The 20421-nt window shown below is 36.3% G+C and overlaps 1 protein-coding gene and 1 pseudogene across 1 annotated transcript; both read left to right on the top strand.

The window, feature by feature from the left end:
• Positions 1–2120: 2120 nt before the first annotated feature.
• Positions 2121–3056, top strand: LOC118015582 (olfactory receptor 5W2-like). The gene has a single exon (XM_035012323.1). It carries the CDS (start codon positions 2124–2126, stop codon positions 3054–3056), a length of 933 nt encoding a protein of 310 aa, XP_034868214.1. The 5' UTR covers positions 2121–2123.
• A 6376-nt stretch (positions 3057–9432) lies between these two features.
• LOC118015581 lies at positions 9433–10365 on the top strand (annotated as a pseudogene).
• The last annotated feature ends 10056 nt before the right edge of the window (positions 10366–20421 follow it).

Genomic DNA, 20421 nt, shown 5'->3' with positions numbered 1-20421 from the left:
AAGTAGAAAATCTATTTGAATTTAATTAGACATCTGATTTCACTGGAGGTCAGTGGAGATTCATGGCCATGAGCATAGTGTTAGAATAAATTCTAGTAAAATGCTGATAATTGATCAATTTGGTATGGAGTGAAGAATTGAAAGTTTAGTCTTTGATGCAACATTCACGGGGGAAAATACAGAAGCAGAAATCTAATTAATCACATTCCCATAACCCAGAAGAGTGAAGGCAGAATCTTTAGGGATTAAATCCCAACAGTCATCAGGTAGAAATAAAATGCCATCTGCTTATGCTCCTGTGCCAGAAATAAGAACAGAAAGATGCTCATTTCAGGTAAGTTTCTAAGCAACTAAATTTAAAAAATATAGTTTGGAAAACATCTTTTTTTGGAAAAAATGAGGAATCAAGTATTAAGGAATTTATAAATGAATCATTGTATACCTGCTTAACTTATTTATTCACTTATTTTTAAAGATTTTATTTATTTATTTGACAGAGAGACAGACAGCGAGAGAGGGAACGCAAGCAGGGGGAGTGGGAGAGGGAGAAGCAGGCTTCCCACGGAGCAGGGAGCCCGATGCGGGGGCTCAATCCCAGGACCCTGGGATCATGACCTGAGCAGAAGGCAGACGCTTAACCGACTGAGCCACCCAGCTGCCCCTTAACTAATTTAAATAAATTCTGCAACCTATCATCCAAGCAATCCTATTTCTTTATTAGACCTGTGTGGATTTTACCTCATTTGTCATTTGTATAAGGATAGTAAAGATTTTGCTTATTTATATTTTAACCAAGGTCAATAGGTACACCATCAGTTTTTGTACATATAAACTTAAGATTTGCTCTAGTTTTATCAAAAATAAAAGAGTTAACATGTTACAAATAAATCCAAGTCCATATAGACCACATATCATAGTATTTAAGTCTAGAAAAATAAAAATGAGACCACCACCCACATTGCAATTTTCGTATATCAACAGACACATATGTACAAAATGTGTATATAAACACAAGACAGGAGACTATACATCTCAGAAACGTTTATTTTTCTTCTTCCCTTTTTTATGTTAATGAAAAAGACAACTTAAAACCCAAAGGTATACAAATTTATACATGATATTCTGTTGTTTCCTCTTCTTTTTATCACCTCTCTTTGTCTTTCAAAAGATTTGTCCTATAGCGAAGGTCCGTCATACAAATGGATTCTAAATGCTGTGGCAAATCAGGGAGGGTAAGTGATAGAATATTGTATAAAACATGTTCAGGGGCGACTGGGTGGCTCTGTCAGTTAAGTGTCTGCCTTCAGCTCAGGTCATGATCCTATGGTCCCGGGATCAAGCCTCACATGGGGCTCTCTGCTCAGCTGGGAGTCTGCTTCTCCCTCTTACTCTCCCTTTCTGCAATCTCTCTCTCAAATAAACAAATAAAATCTTTAAAAAAAAGTTCATATTTCAGTAAACACTAAAATCAGCTTACACCAAACACTATACCATAATAACTTTTTCTTTCTCTTTCTTTCTTTTTCTTTCTTTCTCTTTCTTTCTTTCTTTCTTTCTTTCTTTCTTTCTTTCTTTCTTTCTTTTTCTTTCTTTCTTTCTTTCTTCTTTCTTTCCTTTCTTTCTTCTTTCTTTCTTTCTTCTTTCTCTTTATTTCTTTTTCTCTTTCTTTTTCTTTTTTCCCTTCTTTCTCTTTTTCTTTCCTTCTTTCTCTTTCTCTTTTTTTTCCCCCTAACACATAATGTCCAGTATCTTCTGGTGTTTTCTCAACAACTTTGTAGTTTCTTTTATATTATTTTGGATATAGAGTGAACGTTCAGTTTATTCAGATTTAGTACTTGACACTGGACAATAGAAGTCAAGACAAGTAATATATCTCAGAAAGACATATGTAGTTAGAACCCACAGTTATCAACTTTCTATCCCAAACATTTTTTAGTTTTTTTCATAACACAACAATGTTTCTTTAAAAGTGACTCTCATTGGGCTCTTTCCTGAGGGTAAAGAAAATAATATAAGACCATGTTTTGTCTTACAGATAGTGTTTTGGGTATCCAGTAAAGTCAAAGTCTGATCTATCACTTGCTTGTGATTTTTGAAAAAGTTTAGAACACGCACAAAGAAGAATGGACAAAGGAAATTGTTCTTCCTTAACTGGATTCATTTTCTTGGGAATTACCAATAACCTTGGGATGAAAGTGACTCTATTCACCACCATTCTGGTTATTTACCTCATTAATCTCCTGGCAAATCTGGGAATGATTACTCTAATTAGAATGGATTCCCAGCTGAACACACCAATGTACTTTTTTCTAAGCCATCTCTCCTTCTGTGACCTCTGTTATTCTACAGCAATTGGGCCCAAGATGCTGGTGGATCTATTTGCCAAAAACAAATCAATTCCCATCATGGGCTGTGCTCTGCAATTCTTGATCTTCTGTACTTTTGCAGATTCTGAGTGTCTACTTCTGACAGTGATGGCCTTTGATCGGTACAAGGCCATTAGCAACCCCTTGCTCTACACAGTCAGCATGTCCAGCAGGGTGTGCTCCTTGCTCATGGCTGGGGTTTACTTGGTGGGGATGGCAGATGCTTTCATACACACAACTTTAACATTCCAGTTATGTTTCTGTGGATCAAATGAGATTAATCATTTCTTCTGTGATGTACCTCCTCTCCTATTGCTCTCTTGCTCAGATACACAGGTCAATGAGTTAGCAATATTCACCATTTTTGGATTCATTGAACTGAGTAGCATTTCAGGAGTCCTTGTCTCTTACTGTTACATAATCCTATCAGTCTTGAAGATCTGCTCTGCTGAGGGGAGGTTCAGAGCTTTCTCCACCTGCACCTCCCACTTAACTGCTGTTGCAATTTTCCAGGGAACCATGCTCTTTATGTATTTCCGGCCGAGTTCTTCCTACTCCCTAGATCAAGACAAAATTACTTCATTGTTTTACACCCTTGTGATTCCCATGCTAAACCCACTGATTTATAGCCTACGGAACAAGGATGTGAAAGGGGCCCTACAAAAATTGAAAAATAAAATATGGTTTTAAGTATTTATATTCTGCATGTGCACATACACTCACACACATAGAGTGATTGGTGTTTTCATAAAATTACATAGTATGATCTATGAAAAACAATTTTCTCAAATACTTAAATAAATATCTATACTAAAATTCAATCATAAAAAAATGCTGCAGTTCCTCAAACCTGTTATGCTTCACTATGGTCTTCAATTTATTTATGAAACTACTTCTTTGTGCCAAACATCCCGGCCCTTCTAATTTTGCCATATATTTACTTGTTTATTTTTCATTTAAGCATTATTACAAGTATACTTGGATTTATTATTGAGTACTCACTAAGTACTTTTTGTACATTTAGGTGCATTGCATTTCATAATAATTCAGTAGTTTCCAAATTAATGAATCCTATAATCTAGAGGCATAAACAAACATTAATTAAGCATTCAAATAGTTTATAATAAGTTTTAAAACTTTCATGAAATAAAAACTCGGGGTTAACAATCTAGAAAAAATGAAAAAAAATCAAGAAAAAAATTTTAAAAATCTAGAAAAAAAGTCAAAAACTAGTGTGCAAAGAAAGGCTTATCTGGATGATGATATTCAGTCTCAGATCTGAAAAAAAAGGCAAGTTGGGGAAAGTAAAAGATTCTAGGCAGAGCATCTGACAGTTACAGAGGTCTTGAGGTGAACAGTTCTATACCTTAGGAATTAAGAAAGTCCAACATGTGTAGGTTATAAAGAGCAATGTAAAGTGCCTTGGTCAATTACATCATTGTGCCGAAATTATTAAGAAGTCCTGCATCACTTCCTCAGGGAAGGTTTCCTTCCCATCTTTCTTCCTTCTCAGCTCTGGTTAAGTGCCCCCTTTTTATATTCACAGACAACCATCTCCTATAAGTATTGTTTTAATATTGCTTCGTTTATTAAATCACTGCCTCCAAAATAAGATGGTGGGCCTTCTTTGTTCAAGGATTGAGCATCCCATCCCTGTTATCCAAAGTACCTGCATGGTGCCAAAGACAAGAAATGGCAAAACAAACATATACCAAATGAAATGCTAGATAACATTTTTAAGAGCTTATTAGGTATCAACAACACAATTAACTGAGGGTATGGTATGTGGCTTGAATATATATATTTTATAACTCTTCAGAAAGTACATAAAATGGTTGTGGATACTAAAGTAATGGATCTATAAAAAGTTACATATTAATTACACCAGAAGTAAAGAGCATTTTTCCATGTACATGTTTGATATCTGTCAATTTAATCTGTCTGTGCTCTACTTTCTAATGGTTACAGTACTGAATTAGCTTGCTGAGGCATCATGGGAATGGCATATATTTGAAGGATCATATAAGACCCAAGGACACTCTTAATTACCAATTACAATTATAGAAATTAAAAGCCACTGAATGTAGGGGCACCTGGGCAGCTCAGTTGGTTGGGTGACCAAATCTTGGTTTTGGCTCAGGTCAGGATCTCATGGGTTGTGAGAGCGAGCCCCTGTTGGGCTCCGTGCTCAGTGAGGAGTCTGCTTGAAGAGTCTCCCTCTGCCCCTCCCCCCTCTCATGCTTGTTCTCTCCCTCTTTCTCTCTCTCTCTTCAAATAAATAAATAAATCTTTTTTTAAAAAGCCACTGAATGTCTTAGATTTTATAGTTGGTATTTTGAAATACATTTGTATGAAAACATTTCAGAAAAGACATAAACCCAAGAAGATTCTTTGGTTTTCAAAAAGACATTTGTGGGACCCCTTCCTATCACATAGGATCATGTTGGAAAAAAATCTATGAAGCATGTTTTTTTTTAATACAGGCTTTAAATGTTTCTACCTGAACCATATGTTCTCACTTAACACACTCTTTTGAAGTTGTAATTTATGAGCAGCAGCTTAGTAGAAAATACTGTTTGAAATACATTGTCCAAAAAAAATTGGGTGAAGTAGATTGCTGGTAATTTAGAGAATGTAAATATGTTATCTAGTTAACCCATCACTCTCCTTTCAACAGCTATATATTACAACATCTAAAACCTGATATGATCTACATATTGACAGTTTTACCAGATCTAGTAGGTCTGAACTAGAGGAAATGAAATTTTAAAGAGAAATAAATTTTAATCCTATAGTGGGGTTCCAAATATAGAATTGATTAATTTAATTAATTGTGGGTTTCCTTTCCCTGATTTTGAGAGGTTTAATAACACATTATATGGGACAATTTTTTAGGGGATTTGTAACTCAAATAGAAGCTTGAGTAGATAGACTACAATGAAACATCTATATTATTATTTTACCTAAATAGGCAACATCATATCAAAAGGCTTTGATGTATTCCAGCCTACTTCAATCCTCATCATTACCTTCCCTCCGTAATCTCTATATCACATCCTTCTCACATATACCCAATGACAGATAGCAAATATTATTGTCCAAATGAAGTTTTTTAGAGAAAAGGGGAGGTCTTCAAAGATGATAATACAAGAGGCCTCAAATTCTCCTCCTCCCATGGATACCCCAAATTTACAGCTATAGATAGTACAATTCTCTTTCAAAGAAATCAAGAAAATATCTGAGTAACTACTACACATTGGGCAAGTGAGAAAATACCCACATTAAATCAGAGGGAAAGCTAAGGCACAACTTTGCCGTAAACCCCACCCTCGGCACAGGGACATACAGTTGGGGGGGATCCCCCGGCTCTCAGCTTCTCCATGAGGAGTAAAAGGTTTATGCCCCACAACTAGTTTCCCAACATTTAATAGTCCCACTAAAGGGGTAGACCTCCAAATTCCCTTACTCCAAAGACCAATATTGGAGTCTTACATCACAAGATTCATAAGACTATAGCGAATAAAATAGGAGCTGCAGTTCTCACACCAGGGCTCAGAGCAGAGATAACAAAACAGCCCATTTCTCAGTCTTTTCCTGAATGGGATCTTTTGGTACAATTTAAAAGTCTGAGGGTCAGGCTTCTGATTTTGCATGTTTCTAGGAGCTGATTGGGATCCTCCTTGGATACCAGAGAAGCCTGTGGACATGCCCCCTCTCCCTCCTGCTGACCCCAAGTTACCAATATCTCCTTGGAAAGAGTTTGTACACATGTCTGCACCCATTTTTACAACTGCCACCTGAGGATTATGTTGCTAGATCACCTGACTCTGATAGCCAATGGTGTTTCCATTCAGCAATGCCACAGATTTTTAAAATCATTTCAAGTGTCTTTTCCAACCATAATGCTATAAAACTAGAAACTAAAAAGAAGAAAAAAAAAACTGGAAAAGTCACAAATATGTAGAGATTAAACAACATGTTTTTGAACAAACAGGTTAAAGAGGAAACCAAAAACGACCTCAAAAAATATCTTGAGACAAAAAATGGAAACACTACATATCAAAAGTTAGGGAATGCAGCAAAAACAGTCCTAAGTGGGAAATTATAGTGATAAATGCTACCATTAAGAAAAAAAAATATCTTAAATAAACAGCCTAATTTTACACCTCAAGGAACTGGAAAAGAAAAACAAACTAAGCCCAAAGTTAGTACAAGGAAGGAACAAACAAAGATCACAGCTGAAATAAGTGAAAGAGACACTACAAAGAAAATAAATAAGATCAATCAGACTAAGAGATGGTTTTCTGGAAAGATAAATAAAACAGACAAATCTTTAGCTAGACTTACCAAGATTTTCATTATAACTGACAGAAGATACATTTCAATCGATAGCACACAAATATAAAGAATCATAAGACGCTATCATGAATAATAATTATATGCCAACAATTTGGACATCCTAGAAGAAACAAGTAAGTTTCTAGGACATACAACTGACCAAGGCTGAATCAAGCAAAAATAGAAAATCTGAATAGACCACTTGCTACTAAGATTAAATCAGTAATCTAAAACCTCTTCACAAAGAAAATTCAGGACCAGATGTCTTCATTGGTGAATTCTACCAAACACTTTAAGATGTAATAAGTAGTTCTCAAACTCTTCCAAAAATTGGAAGAAGAAGCAATATTGCCAAACTCATTTTATGAGACCAGCACTACCCTGATACCAGAACCAAACAAGGACACTACAAGAAAATTAAAGGCCAATATCCCTGATGGACATAGATGCAAAAAGCATCCACAATATAATCACTAACCAAATTCAACAGTGAATAAAAAGAATCATAATCCATAATCAAGTATGATTTAGTCCAGGGATGCAAGGATGCTCCAACATCCCTAAATCTATCTATGTGTTAGACTACATTAACAAAAGAAGAGATAAAAATCATATGATCATCTCAATAGTTGCAGCAAACACAATTGATAAGATTCAACATCCTTTTATGATGAAACTCTCAGCAGACCAGGTGGAGAGGGAAATTACCTCCAACAAGCTCACAGCTAACATAATACTCAACAGTGCAAAGGTGAAACTTTCCCTCTTACATGAAGAATAAGATAAGGATGCCACCCTTGCCACTTCTATTCAAAACAATACTGAAAATCCTAACCACAGCAGTTAAGAAAGAAAAGAAAGAGAAGCGTCCAAATTGGAAAGGAAGAAATCCAGTTGTCTCAATTACAGATGACATGATATTATATATACAGGACCCTAAAGACTCCACCAAAAAACTGTTAGAACCAATAAAAAAAGTCAGGAAATTTGCTGAATATCAAATCGATATACAAAAAATTGATTGCTTTTTTTATGCACTGTGATCTGTTAGATACAGAATTTTTTTAAAAAATGCCATTTATAATAACATAAAAAATAAAATACTTAGGTATAAATTTAGTTAAGGAGGTGAAAGAACTGTACACTAAAAACAATAAGATATTGATAAAAGAAGTTGAAGACACAAATGAATGGAAAGATATTCCATGCTTATACATTGGAGGAATTAATGTTGTCAGTTGGAAATCAGGAAGTGTTTTGTTCTCCAGTTTTGTTCTGCTTCCTCAAGATTGCTTTGGCTTTTTAAGGTCTTTGTTTGTTTGTTTCATACAAACTTTAAGATGGTTTTTCCTATTACAGTGATAATCACCACTGGGATTTTGATAGGGATTGCATTAAATAGGTAGATTGCTTTAGGTAGGAAGGCTATTTTAACAATATTTGGAGAGGACACAAAATTACACTTCAATACTTCTTAACTTTGTAAAAATTGCAATGAATAAAAGCAAACTAATTAAAAAAAAACACACACACAAATAGACCGTGGTGTTCCCTAAAGCCTCCTCCATGTACAAATGCATGTATGATCTATATGAGTTGAAATAGTTTGCAAAACCTCTTTATTTCTTCTTCTCTCTGTCACCAATTCATCCAATCACTTAAAATATTTACCAACTAATATTAAATTAGACAATACTTGTACCAGACTTGGTGCTAGGGCTGCAGGATATACAGAAATTAGCCAAGGCCAGCTATTATTTCTAAGGAGTTTATGGTGTAGTAAAAGATACATATCTGAATGAAATAAAAATAATTCAAGAAAAAGTGTGCTAGGTATATGGATGTTATAGTCATAAATTAAATGAAATCCTGTTGGATAATATGTGGTTTTAAGAATGGCATCAAATGTGATTTATGAAAACAAAGTATTAAATATAATGGTTGAAGAATGGTTACACTTCTAAGTGGGAAGGGGAAAGTGATTGTTTCTGAAATGAAAGAACCAGAATAAAAATAATTAATAATAAATAATGATTAACAAATAATCATTTATTTAATAAAGTTATTAATTTAATAAATTAAAATGAATAATACTTGAAATAAAAATAATTAAATAAGAGGTCTATTTAAATTTCATTAGAAGTCTGGAGGAAGATCGTATAAACTCAGGATAGCAATGAATCATATTATAAAAATCATTTTACCTTCCTAAAGATGATCCATGTGATGCAAGTGCAAAGAATTTAAAATCAGCCTTTGATAAAATTGTTGCAATAGTCACGGGGAAAATACAGAGCTAGAAATATAATTAATCACATGTTTGTATACTACAGAAGTGTGAGGGCAGAGGCGTGAGAGACTTCAGTCCCAAATGACACTAAATAAAAAAAATATGCAATCTGTCTGTGGTATTCAGCTACCAGGGGCAAGCACAGAAAGACTTGCTCATCACAGGTAGGCTTCCAAGTCACCAAATTTAAAGAATAATGAACAAAAACCTTCCATGTGAAAAAATGAGGAGTCAAATATGTAGAAAATTGTAAATTAATATATTTTTACTTACTTCCTTTGGGTAATAATCTGCAATCTAGTGGCAGATTGGTTCATTTTATGTCTTATAAAGTAGGGTGTTTTGGAATAACCTTCATTAGCAAATGTACAGTTTTACATAGTCATACCTAAACCATTTCTTAATCATTTCTGTAGCATTTTAGAAGACTCAAGAAAAATGGATGGAAAAAATTGCTCTTCTGTGAATGAATTCCTTCTCTTGGGAATTAGCAATGACCCTGGAGTTAAAGCGACTCTATTTATCACATTTCTAATTGTCTACCTCATCATTCTTGTTGCAAACCTCGGGATGATCATTTTAATTAGAATGGATTCCCACCTTCACACACCCATGTATTTCTTCCTCAACCATCTCTCTTTCAGTGACTTCTGTTATTCTACAGCAGTTGGACCCAAGATGCTGGTAAGCTTCATAGCCAAGAACAAGTCAATTCCCTTCTAAGGCTGTGCTCTGCAATGGTTGGTGTGCTCTTCCTTTGTAGATTCTGAGTGTCTACTTCTGGCAGTGATGGCCTTTGATTGGTACAAGGCCATTAGCAACCCCTTGCTCTACACAGTCAGCATGTCCAGCAGAGTGTGCTCCTTGCTCATGGCTGGGGTTTACATGGTGGGAATTGTGGATGCTTCAGCAAATACGATACTAACATTCCGGTTATGTTTCTGTGGGTCGAATGTGATTAACCATTTCTTCTGTGATGTCCTACCTCTCCTCTTGTTGTCTTGCTCAGATACACAAGTTAATGAGTTAGTAATATTCACCATTTTTGGCTTCATTGAACTATATTCTGTCAGGGCTTTGCATGTCTTATTGCTATATCATCCTAGCAGTGATAAAGATCAACTCTGCTGAGGGGAGGTTCAAAGCTTTCTCCACCCGCACCTCCCACTTAACTGCTGTTGTGATTTTCCAGGGAACTCTGCTCTTTATGTATTTCTGGCCAAGTTCTTTCTACTTTTTTGATCAAGACAAATGACCTCATTGTTTTACTCCCTTGTGATTCCTATGCTAAACCCTCTGATTTATAGCCTAAGGAGTAACGATGTGAAAGAGGCCCTGAAAAAACTTAAAAATAAAAAGTGGTTTCATTGAAAACTTACATGTGCATATTTTTCTCCCAAACTTACACTGTAATTTATAAAAATTAAAATTGTTTTTACTAATGTGGTGTGATCCAAGAAATATTTATAATATGTTCCAGCCATACCCAAATGTGTTATTCCCTAAGTGCTCCATGGTTCATTTTATGTCTTGACTTTGTATTGGTACTCTTTAATTGAAAATTTCTGGACTCCTAGTTTGCCTAATATTTGTTTCCTCAATCTTTCATTTATGAATGAAATGAATTTTCTAAATGTTATTGAGAGTTTTCTCAGTACCTATTTGTATTTTATAGCTAATCCAGTAGTTTTACGCTAATGAATCTCATTATCTAATGGAAGTGACAAATATTAATTAATCATTCAAATTATTTATAATAAACTGAAATTATGCCATAAAATAAAAAGACTGAGGCCTCTAAAACCATGCATAATGTTCAAATATAGTAAAGAACGTTGAAAAGTGCTTCTGGTAATGGAGATAATCTGGGATCTAACAGATAAGCAGGGATCAGCTGAGGATACATGTAGGTAGAGAAAGCATTCTATGCTGATGGATCAGCAACAAGACCAAATCATTTCTATGGAATTTAAAGACAACCAGTGTGGCTGGATTATAGTGCTACAGTTCACAATTCAGTCACTTCCTCTATTGGTTTTCCTTCCCTCCAGCACTTTTTTTTTTAATTTAATTTAATTTTATTATGTTATGTTAGTCACCATACAATACACATTGTTTTTTGACATAGTGTTCCATGATTCATTCTTTGCGTATAACACCCAGTGCTCCATGCAGTACGTGCCCTCCTTAATACCCATCACCAGGCTAACCCATCTCCCCACCCCCCTCCCCTCTAGAACCCTCAGTTTGTTTCTCAGAATCCATAGTCTCTCATGGTTCGTCTCCTCCTCCGATTTCCAACCCCCTTCATTTTTCCCTTCCTACTATCTTCTTCTTTTTTTTAACATATAATGTATTATTTGTTTCAGAGGTACAGGTTTGTGATTCTACAGTCTTACACAATTAACAGCAATTTGCTCAGTTTTTTTTTATTATGTTATGTTAATCACCATACATTACATCATTAGTTTTGATGTAGTGTTCCATGATTCATTGTTTGCATATAACACCTAGTGCTCCATTTAGTACATGCCCTCTTTAATATCCATCACCAGGCTAACCCATCCCCCCACCCCCTCCCCTCTAAAACCCTCAGTTTGTTTCTCAGAGTCCATAGTCTCTCATGGTTCATCTCCCCCTCCTATTTCTCCCCCTTCATTTTTCCCGTATGTCTCCATTTTAAATAAGTCACACTTAATATTTGGAAAACTTTCCACTCTTCATCTTAGTGTGCTAATTTTGCATTAGTTGTTTATTTTATGCATTAATTTAATTATTCAAAGACCTATGAGTTTTTAGTGTACTCCTTTTGCACTATAGGTATCTTGCATTTCATGGTGATTCCAGTAGTTGATATTCCAATGAATTCTATAATGTAATAAAAATAAGTAAAATTAATTAAATAGTCTTACAAACTATTCATGAGAAACTCTAAATCTCCCTGAAGTGAAAAGGCAAGAAACTCTAAGTTCAAGCAAAATGTCTACCTGTAGAATGCGGAGAAGAAAAGATTCCTTGAAATTCTGTTTCAGATCTAAATGGTGAAGAGGGATACAATGAGGATGGGAGGAAAAAAAGGAATCCAGATGGAGAAGCTGGAATTACAGATCCTGAGGTGGATAGGACAATGTCTTCTTAGAGGTGATGTAGTTGTAAGGGAGCAAAACTTCCCTTTCTTCCCTTCCTGGTTCTTTGGCTGACCTAATAATTAAATTGATATAAGATAGATTAATAGAAGAAAAACAAATTCAACTTCTTATGTATAGGATCTCAAAAAAATATGAAACTCAAATAAGTGGCCAAATAAAGTATCTGTTATATTTTTTAGACAAAGAAACAATACATTTGTGAAGAATTGACATGACAGAGAAGTATGGTCTCAGGACCAAACTTTACTTCTAAGTAAAGAAGTAACAGAGTTTGTTTATACAGCATTCTCAGCCTTCAATTCCCTCTTTGGGGATGAGGAGGGCTCTCTTTCTCCTGGTGCAGGGAGAGTACCCTTCACATAGGAAATTTATTTCCTGCCTTCAGAAAGACAAAGGCGGCTCAGAGTGTCTTTCTTGCACCTGCTATTCCTTAAGTAAATTTGATTTTAAATAATCAGTGGCCCGGGTGCATGGGTGGGTCTGCTTGTTAAGCATCCGACCCTTGCTTTCCACTCAGGTCATGATATCAGGTTCAGGGGATCAAGCCCCAAGACGGCTCCATGCTCAGTAGGGAGTCTGCTTCTCTCCCTCTCCCTCTGCCCATACCCCCTCCACTCCCTTTGTGCATGCACACTCTCTCTCTAAGATAAACAAATAAATCTTTTTTTAAAGATTTTACTTATTTATTTGACAGAGAGAGACACAGCGAGAGAGGGAACACAAGCAGGGAGAGTGGGAGAGGGAGAAGCAGGCTTCCCACTGAGCAGGGAGCCTGATGCGGTGCTCGATCCCAGAACCCTGGGATTATGACCTGAGCCGAAGGCAGGTGCTTAATGACTGAGCCACCCAGGCATCCCTAAATAAATAAATCTTAAAAAAATAAAATAAAATACTCAATAGCCAAAGTGGTATATTTTGAAGTGGTGTATTCTGCTCCCCTGCAATGTCCAACAAGAGAAGGATAAAAGTGCAAAGTGGAGGGTCCTGGCAAAGTACATCCTTATGTTGAAATTCAACTCAGTCACTTCCACTTGGCTTTTCTTTCCTTCTTCTGCCTTCTCAGTCATGGTTAAATGCTCATCTTTGTGGTTTATAAATAATACTCTCCTCAAGGCATCACTGTACCTATGGCTCAGTTGATTTGACCATTGTCTCCAATATAAGACCATGAACATTCTTTGCTGCAGGTTGAGTATCAATTCTTATCAATCATTCTTATCAGTTCCTTTATCTTGTCTGGAACACAAAATGGAAAAACAAATAATAAAAACCACACACTTGATAACATTTTTGAATGTTCATTAGATATTTGTCAAAACATAATTAAATGAGGGTATAATGTATGCCTTGTGTGGGTGTGTGTGAATAACTTTTAAGAAAATGCATAAAAATGATTGTGGATACTAAAGTAATAAACCCATAAAGATACTTATATTAATAACATGGGAAGTAAAAAAAAAATTCGCCTGTGTACTTTCTGGATGTGCTCTTCTTCATTTGTCTCTGCTCAAGTTTTCTGTCAACCACTGGAAGCAGGTTTCTTGAGAAAGAGTGGACATGGTTGTGTGTTTGCAGGACCATGGAAGACTCAATGACATTCTTTTTTTTTTTAAGATTTTATTTATTTATTTGAGATAGAGCTAGAATGAGAGAGAGAGCACAAGCAGGGGGAGCAGCAGGCAGAGGGAGAAGCAGGTTCTCCACCGAGCAGACGCGGGGCTCCATCCCAGGACCCCGGGATCACAACCTGAGCTGAAGGCTGATGCTCAACCGACTGAGCCACCCAGGTGCCCTGACAAAATGACATTCTTAAATATCTATTAGATTGTACCCCTTAAGTAATTATAATTGTCCTTGGTGAAATAATTTCAGAAGGAATTTCAGAAGCAAACCTCAAAAGTCTCCTCTGCTGTTGCAGATGGTATTTGTGGGAAACTATGACAGATTGTGGGAAAAATATGGCGGTGAAAAAAAAAAATCTATGGGGAAGGTGTTTTTGGGGAAAAATGTTTTAAGAGTCTCTACTTGTACCATATTTTCTTGCTAATCTTTCTTATGAGAAGCAACATAGCAAAAGCCATTTTTTGAAATGTATTAAAGTCTAAACAAAGCAGAGTCTCAGTGGATCAGAGGCTTCTAATTCAGAAGTTGTAAATATGCCATCGTCCTTCCAAATGACATAGGACAGTAATATCATGTAAAGACTGATCTGATCTACATATTGGCCTCTTCAATCACATCTAATGAGTCTGAACTGACGAGAAGGAAATCATAAACCAATTAAATGAGATATCTTAAGCTCAATGAATGTATGTCTAAAAATGGAAGAAACCAATTTAATTAATTGTAGGCTTCATCTCCTTGAATTATGTAATTAGAGAGTAAAAAATTACTCACTAGGAATGTTGACTAGTCGACTCATGACTTAAATAGGAACTTGGGACAGATGGCCTGAACTAACCCTTCCATATGGGATTCTACAGAAATAGGAAAAATATTAAAAGACTTTTGTGTATTCTGGTTCATTTACTTCCTTCCTCACCAGTTGCCTTCTACTCTCTGTGTGGCTACATCACAAGGTTCTCACATAGCCACCAGGGACTAATGAGAGAATCATTATCCAGTATTATATTACAAATGACTATTGATATAATAGGCATGTTTCTGTATCTGGACTCCTTTCCTTCAGCCTTGCACTGGAATTCCTAAGGATAAAAATGACATAGTGATGGTAGATTTGGGCATTTGTACAACACAGTGAGCAGGTAGATGCATACTAGTGGTAGGCTGTCTAGCACCATGTGTTAAAATACAACAGTGGTAAAGCTCAGTAACCCAGTAAGTGGGTGCTCCTGTGTGAAAACCAGAGGCAGCAACTTTAAACCTCTTTGGACATTCCTTTCCAGAAATATGCTGTGAACCTGACATCGAATACAACTCGAAATCACTGTGGTGTTTAACAACTCACTCTTCCTCACTAGACCTCACCCCCCACTCTGGAAAGAGGATTTCTCTCACTTCTAGTTCTTCTGCTGTGTAAACCTATCTGCACTATTGGAAATATTTTTTAAAAAGGTAAGTAAATAAACCAAACAAGTGGCTTTCTCTTCATACAAAGGAATGGCATTATGTCTCAAGGCTGATTTGACATGAATGGCAATGATATCGGCTAGAAAGTAGGAGCAGTAGAAGGCTGAGTTCTTGTAAACACGGCTTCTTTCCTGACCTCCTATTCTGCATTCAGGATCTAACAGACACTTCACAGAAATGGTGATACAACATTATTAGTATTCAGGTAGATAAAAATTAAAACCTCAGTGCTGTACCTTGACCCACCTAAATAATGGCCAAAATGAAAGTGATTCACGATCTTAACATCAAGTACTTGTGTGGATGTGAAACAATAATAGCTCTCAGACATCGACAACAGAGATCAGAACTGACGCACAACCTTGGAAAACTGTGTGGCAGGATCTACTACAGTTGGACTCAAAATTCTATCCCTACCTCTACATCCAATACAAATGAGTGACTATGGACATCCCAAGCTTGTACAAAAATGATCGTAGTAGCATTATTTAGAAATTGACAATAACATAGGGTATGTTTGTTCATTGGGATACCAAACAGTGAAGAGAGTGAATAAACGATCACCAGGTGCAACAGCATGAGGGAATCATATATAGAACAATGAGTGTAAGACATACAAGGTTACAGACCAAATGATTTCACTTCAAAATATGAAAAAAAATACTAAACTATCATATTGGACATCAATTGGTGTTAAGGCTCATAGTCTCTGAATGCTGTTATGTTCGTGTTTTGGTCTTGTTTATGTGTGCAGGGATGTTTTTATTTCTGAAAAGTCACTAGCTATTTTTTTTAAATAATACACATATACACAACTTCAAAACTCATTCTAAAATTAAAGATATTTACTACCAGATTATAGACAGCTGCAGAATTTCATATTAATTTTTAAAATCTCTAGCAGTTTATTTTATACGTTTTCAAGATATTTCTGTAAAATTAATAAAACATGCAACTTTTAGAAAATATTTCATTAGGGCGCCTGGGTGGCTCAGTTGGTTAAGCGACCGCCTTCGGCTCAGGTCATGATCCTGGAGTCCCGGGATCGAGTCCCGCATCGGGCTCCCTGCTCAGCAGGGAGTCTGCTTCTCCCTCTAACCCTCCCCCCCCATGTGCTCTCTCTCTCTCTCATTCTCTCTGTCTCAAATAAATAAATAAAATCTTAAAAAAAAATATATATATATATATATATAGGGCGCCTGGGTGGTTCAGTTGGTTAAGCGACTGCCTTAGGCTCAGGTCATGACCCTGGAGTCCCTGGATTGAGTCCCGCATCGGGCTCCCTGCTCAGCAGGGAGTCTGCTTCTCCCTCTAACCCTCCCCCCCCCATGTGCTCTCTGTCTCTCTCATTCTCTCTGTCTCAAATAAACAAATAAAATCTTAAAAAAAAAAAAAAAATATATATATATATAGGGCGCCTGGGTGGCTCAGTTGGTTAAGCGACTGCCTTCGGCTCAGGTCATGATCCTGGAGTCCCTGGATCGAGTCCCGCATCAGGCTCCCTGCTCGGCAGGGAGTCTGCTTCTCCCTCTGGCCCTCCCCCCTCTCGTGCTCTCTCACTCTCTCTCTCTCTCTCAAATAAATAAATAAAATCTTTAAAAAAAAAAAAAAGAAAATATTTCATTAAATAATTGCTATATGTTACTAAAAATGGGTTGCTTGCTTATAGAATAGAAATGTTAGCAACCTACAACTCCTGATTTTCTTGTTTCCTTGTGATTGGAAGACTTAGTGAACTTGGTACTAGTATAATGCACAGAACTTATTCATAACAGCCCATGACTCAGGGCCAGAAAACTACTATCTGAAGGAAGGTTTGTTTGTTTGTTGTTGTTGTTGGTTTGTTTTTGAGAGAGAGAGAGCATGCGAGAGAGGTGGGAGGCAGAGGGAGAGGGAGAGAGAGAATCTTAAGCAGGCTCCATGCCCAACACAGGGCTCTAAGCGGGGCTTGATCTCACGACCCCAAGACCATGGCCTGAGCCAAAATCAAGAGTCCGATGTTCAACTGACTGAGCCACCCAGGTGCCCCTGAATGAAGGAGTTTAAAAGTAGACAGTTCCTATGTAGTGATATATTTAGGGGCACCAGTGACACCAAGGGAGTTCTTTAGTTAAAGACTTTTTCCCAATTGTCTGTCTCTGACTTCTTAAATTTTACCTTTAGTCTTTCCCCTCATAATTAAAGAAAGCTACTCTCTACTAACAAACAAAGTCCTTTGGGAATTAATTTAGATTATCCAATTTTGTGCACCCTATTGCCAGACACACTCCAGATCTAATGGGGACTAGGATTAGACTACGTAGTCTGGACGGGAGACCATGTTTATGAAGTTCAAGTCTGGCTCCCCTATGAACAGAGTGTAGCCTGAGGAGATTTGACTTCCCTGCAGACAGACAGACAGTCAGACCTGTGGGAAAAATGAGTATGGAAAGGAATCAGAAGAAGGTGACCGAGGATGACTGCCCCTCCTCCAAATATGCGTAAGAGAGGTAGAGAACAGTAGGAAAGCTCTGAGGTAACACAAATACATCATTTTCTTGAGTTCATCTGATGGTAAGGTATTGGCAATTATTTAGGAGCTTTGAGAGTTGTCTCAACAATATTTCCCAGAGGAGTACATTCGAAATTTAGTATTTTGATTATCACACAAAGAATAACAATACATTTAGGAAAATGCATTAACAATTGTCACGAAAATCACTTTTCCAAAAATTAAAAAATATATTCATCTCATTGACTTTTGCTTGAAGGGTAATCTAGTTTTATAGAAAGTAAGGGGAAATTCTATAACAACAAAGACAAACAAGTGAAAAAAAAAAGTGCAAAACCTATGTTTCTGTTGACTCCAGGTGAGGTTTCAGGAGAAATACTCAAAGCATTAGATGCATAAACTGGTAGATGCCTTTTGCATCCTACTTTTTTGTTGTTTGTTTACACAAATTTTGCGCTTACAAGTTTGTGGCAATTAAATTACCTGCTTCAAAATCTGATATTTTTACATTTTTTGTAACATTAATCAAGAGTAGACATTTAAAGAATACAGTAGGGTGCATAGCAATGATTCACAAACATGATAAACTATGACTCAGAAAACAGACAATACAGAGATTATTCCTCTGAATTGCCAGGTTGCACAAGTTCAAGGAAATAAAATTTCTTTTCTATTCGATTCATGGAATTGTGCAATGCAGGGGGCTTTCAAATCACTCTCCAACATTAATAATGTTCAAGTACCCAGCTAATTTAAGTTATTTGGGTTACTTACCATGTGGCAACACTTCTGCCCTCCATTATCCTTGGGATCTTACCTTGGTGGAGAAGTGGGACTAAACAGCCTCTCAGTTCTATTAGAAATCTGGGAAGTCTTTGGGAAATCTGTGAATTTTTGAATGTCACTTTAACACACACACACTATCACATTCTACCAGAGGATTTAGAGTGCTAGTTTTTTAAGACAAAATTTGTTTCACTACACTATATTCAGGAATCTGTTGTGAATAATTTCTGTAGATTCAGTGAGACTCTAGAACTTTACTTATTACCTCTCAGTTTCAATTTCTGTATCATGTTATGAAGTGGTTAGAGACCAGTTAGGACATGTGATACATATGAAATACATCATAATATGTGCCTATAATTAGATAACATAAAACATCTGACTATGGTAAAAAGGTCAAAATTGCCTTTATTTAAGGTCAATCTCTGTGCTCTTAAAAAACATTTATAGAATTTATTTTTAAAAAATATATGGATATGGTGGCATCTGGGTGGCTCAGTAGGTTAAGCATCTGCCTTTGGCTCAGGTCATGATCCCGGCGTCCTGGGATCGAGCCCCGCATCAGGCTCTCTGCTCAGCTGGAGCCTCCTTCTCCTTCTCCCTCTGGCCCTCCCCACTGCTCCTGCAAGTGTTCTCCCTCTCTCTTAAATAAATAAAGAAAATCTTAAAAAAATAAAAAATAAAAATATATGGATATGATAAATTATATTTGTATACTTTTACTCATATCAAAGTTTTTATGATATATAGAGTTGTATATAAATCAAATGGTCAGGGTGCCTGAGTGGCTCAGTCGTTAAGTGTCTGCCTTCGGCTCAGGTCATGATCCCAGGGTCCTGGGATCAAGGCCCGCATTGGGCTCCCTGCTCAGCGGGAAGCCTGCTTCTCCCTCTCCCACTCCCCCTGCTTGTGTTCCCACTCTCGCTGTGTCTCTCTCTGTCAAATAAATAAATAAAATCTCAAAAAAAATTTTTTTAAATAAATCAAGTGGTCATTTAGCAGAGGATAGACAGAATAAATTAATGTACATTAATACAATGGAATGCATGGCCTGTATTCATCATACTTATTTATATATAATGTTTATATAATGACATCACTTATTTAAAAATTAAAAATTCAGTAGACAACAAAATATAGTTATCAACAGGCAATGTGATATCAGTCAGTGGTTTTTTGCTGTTTCTACAGAAATCTTTACGTGGTGAATGCGTTTAATGGGAACGAGTGTATCTGTGTAAGTACCTGGGCGTGAATAGGTGTGTATTTGTTTTGTAAATTATGAAAGTATCACAAAAATCAATTCTAGGAGAGTATAGAGATTGGAGAATTAGAAATAAGGAATGCTTGTTGAATGGGGTCATTTTGCTATCCTAAAATAGGTATAATTTTGGGTGGTAAGGTAGAGAGGGACACAAATTTTTTTAAAGGTCTGTGTTTCTTGTTCAATCACCTTACCCCAACGAAATATCAGAAAATAAACCACCACAGTATAAGGTATCTCTCTTATTCCTGTGAGACTAAGTGTTGAGCACCCAGGGACCAGACTCAGAGATGACTATATAATCCAGGTCAATCAGGAGACAATGCTGAAGCCTCCTGCAGAAAGAACTGCATGGAAAAGAGGTCAGTAATTCTGGGGCAGGTACTAACAATTTTTGCTGTTTTTCCGATTTTACTATAAATTTTTGTGTTTTTCTAATCCTTTTTTAACTGAAAACATGATATAAAACCAAAGAAGTGTATATGTTATACAAACTTTCATTTCAATTTCTTTTATCGATCTACTTATTTAAAATATATACACATAGAAAGCAGGGAAAACAAAGAAAGCAAGTATAGATTGCACAGATGTCACTTTTTTATTGTTTTTCATGTCTTACTTGTATTTTTATATATTCTTTAAAAATT

This window comes from Mirounga leonina, unplaced genomic scaffold, assembly GCF_011800145.1.
Source record: "Mirounga leonina isolate KUSES-001 unplaced genomic scaffold, KU_Mleo_1.0 Mir_166, whole genome shotgun sequence".
Lineage (NCBI taxonomy): Eukaryota > Metazoa > Chordata > Mammalia > Carnivora > Phocidae > Mirounga > Mirounga leonina.
Note: the sequence above shows the minus strand (reverse complement) of the source record. Positions and strands in the feature narration are given on the sequence as shown.

Excerpts from the sequence above, each read along its gene's own strand:
- LOC118015582 (XM_035012323.1), top strand. The coding sequence starts at position 2,124 with ATGGACAAAGGAAATTGTTCTTCCTTAACTGGATTCATTTTCTTGGGA.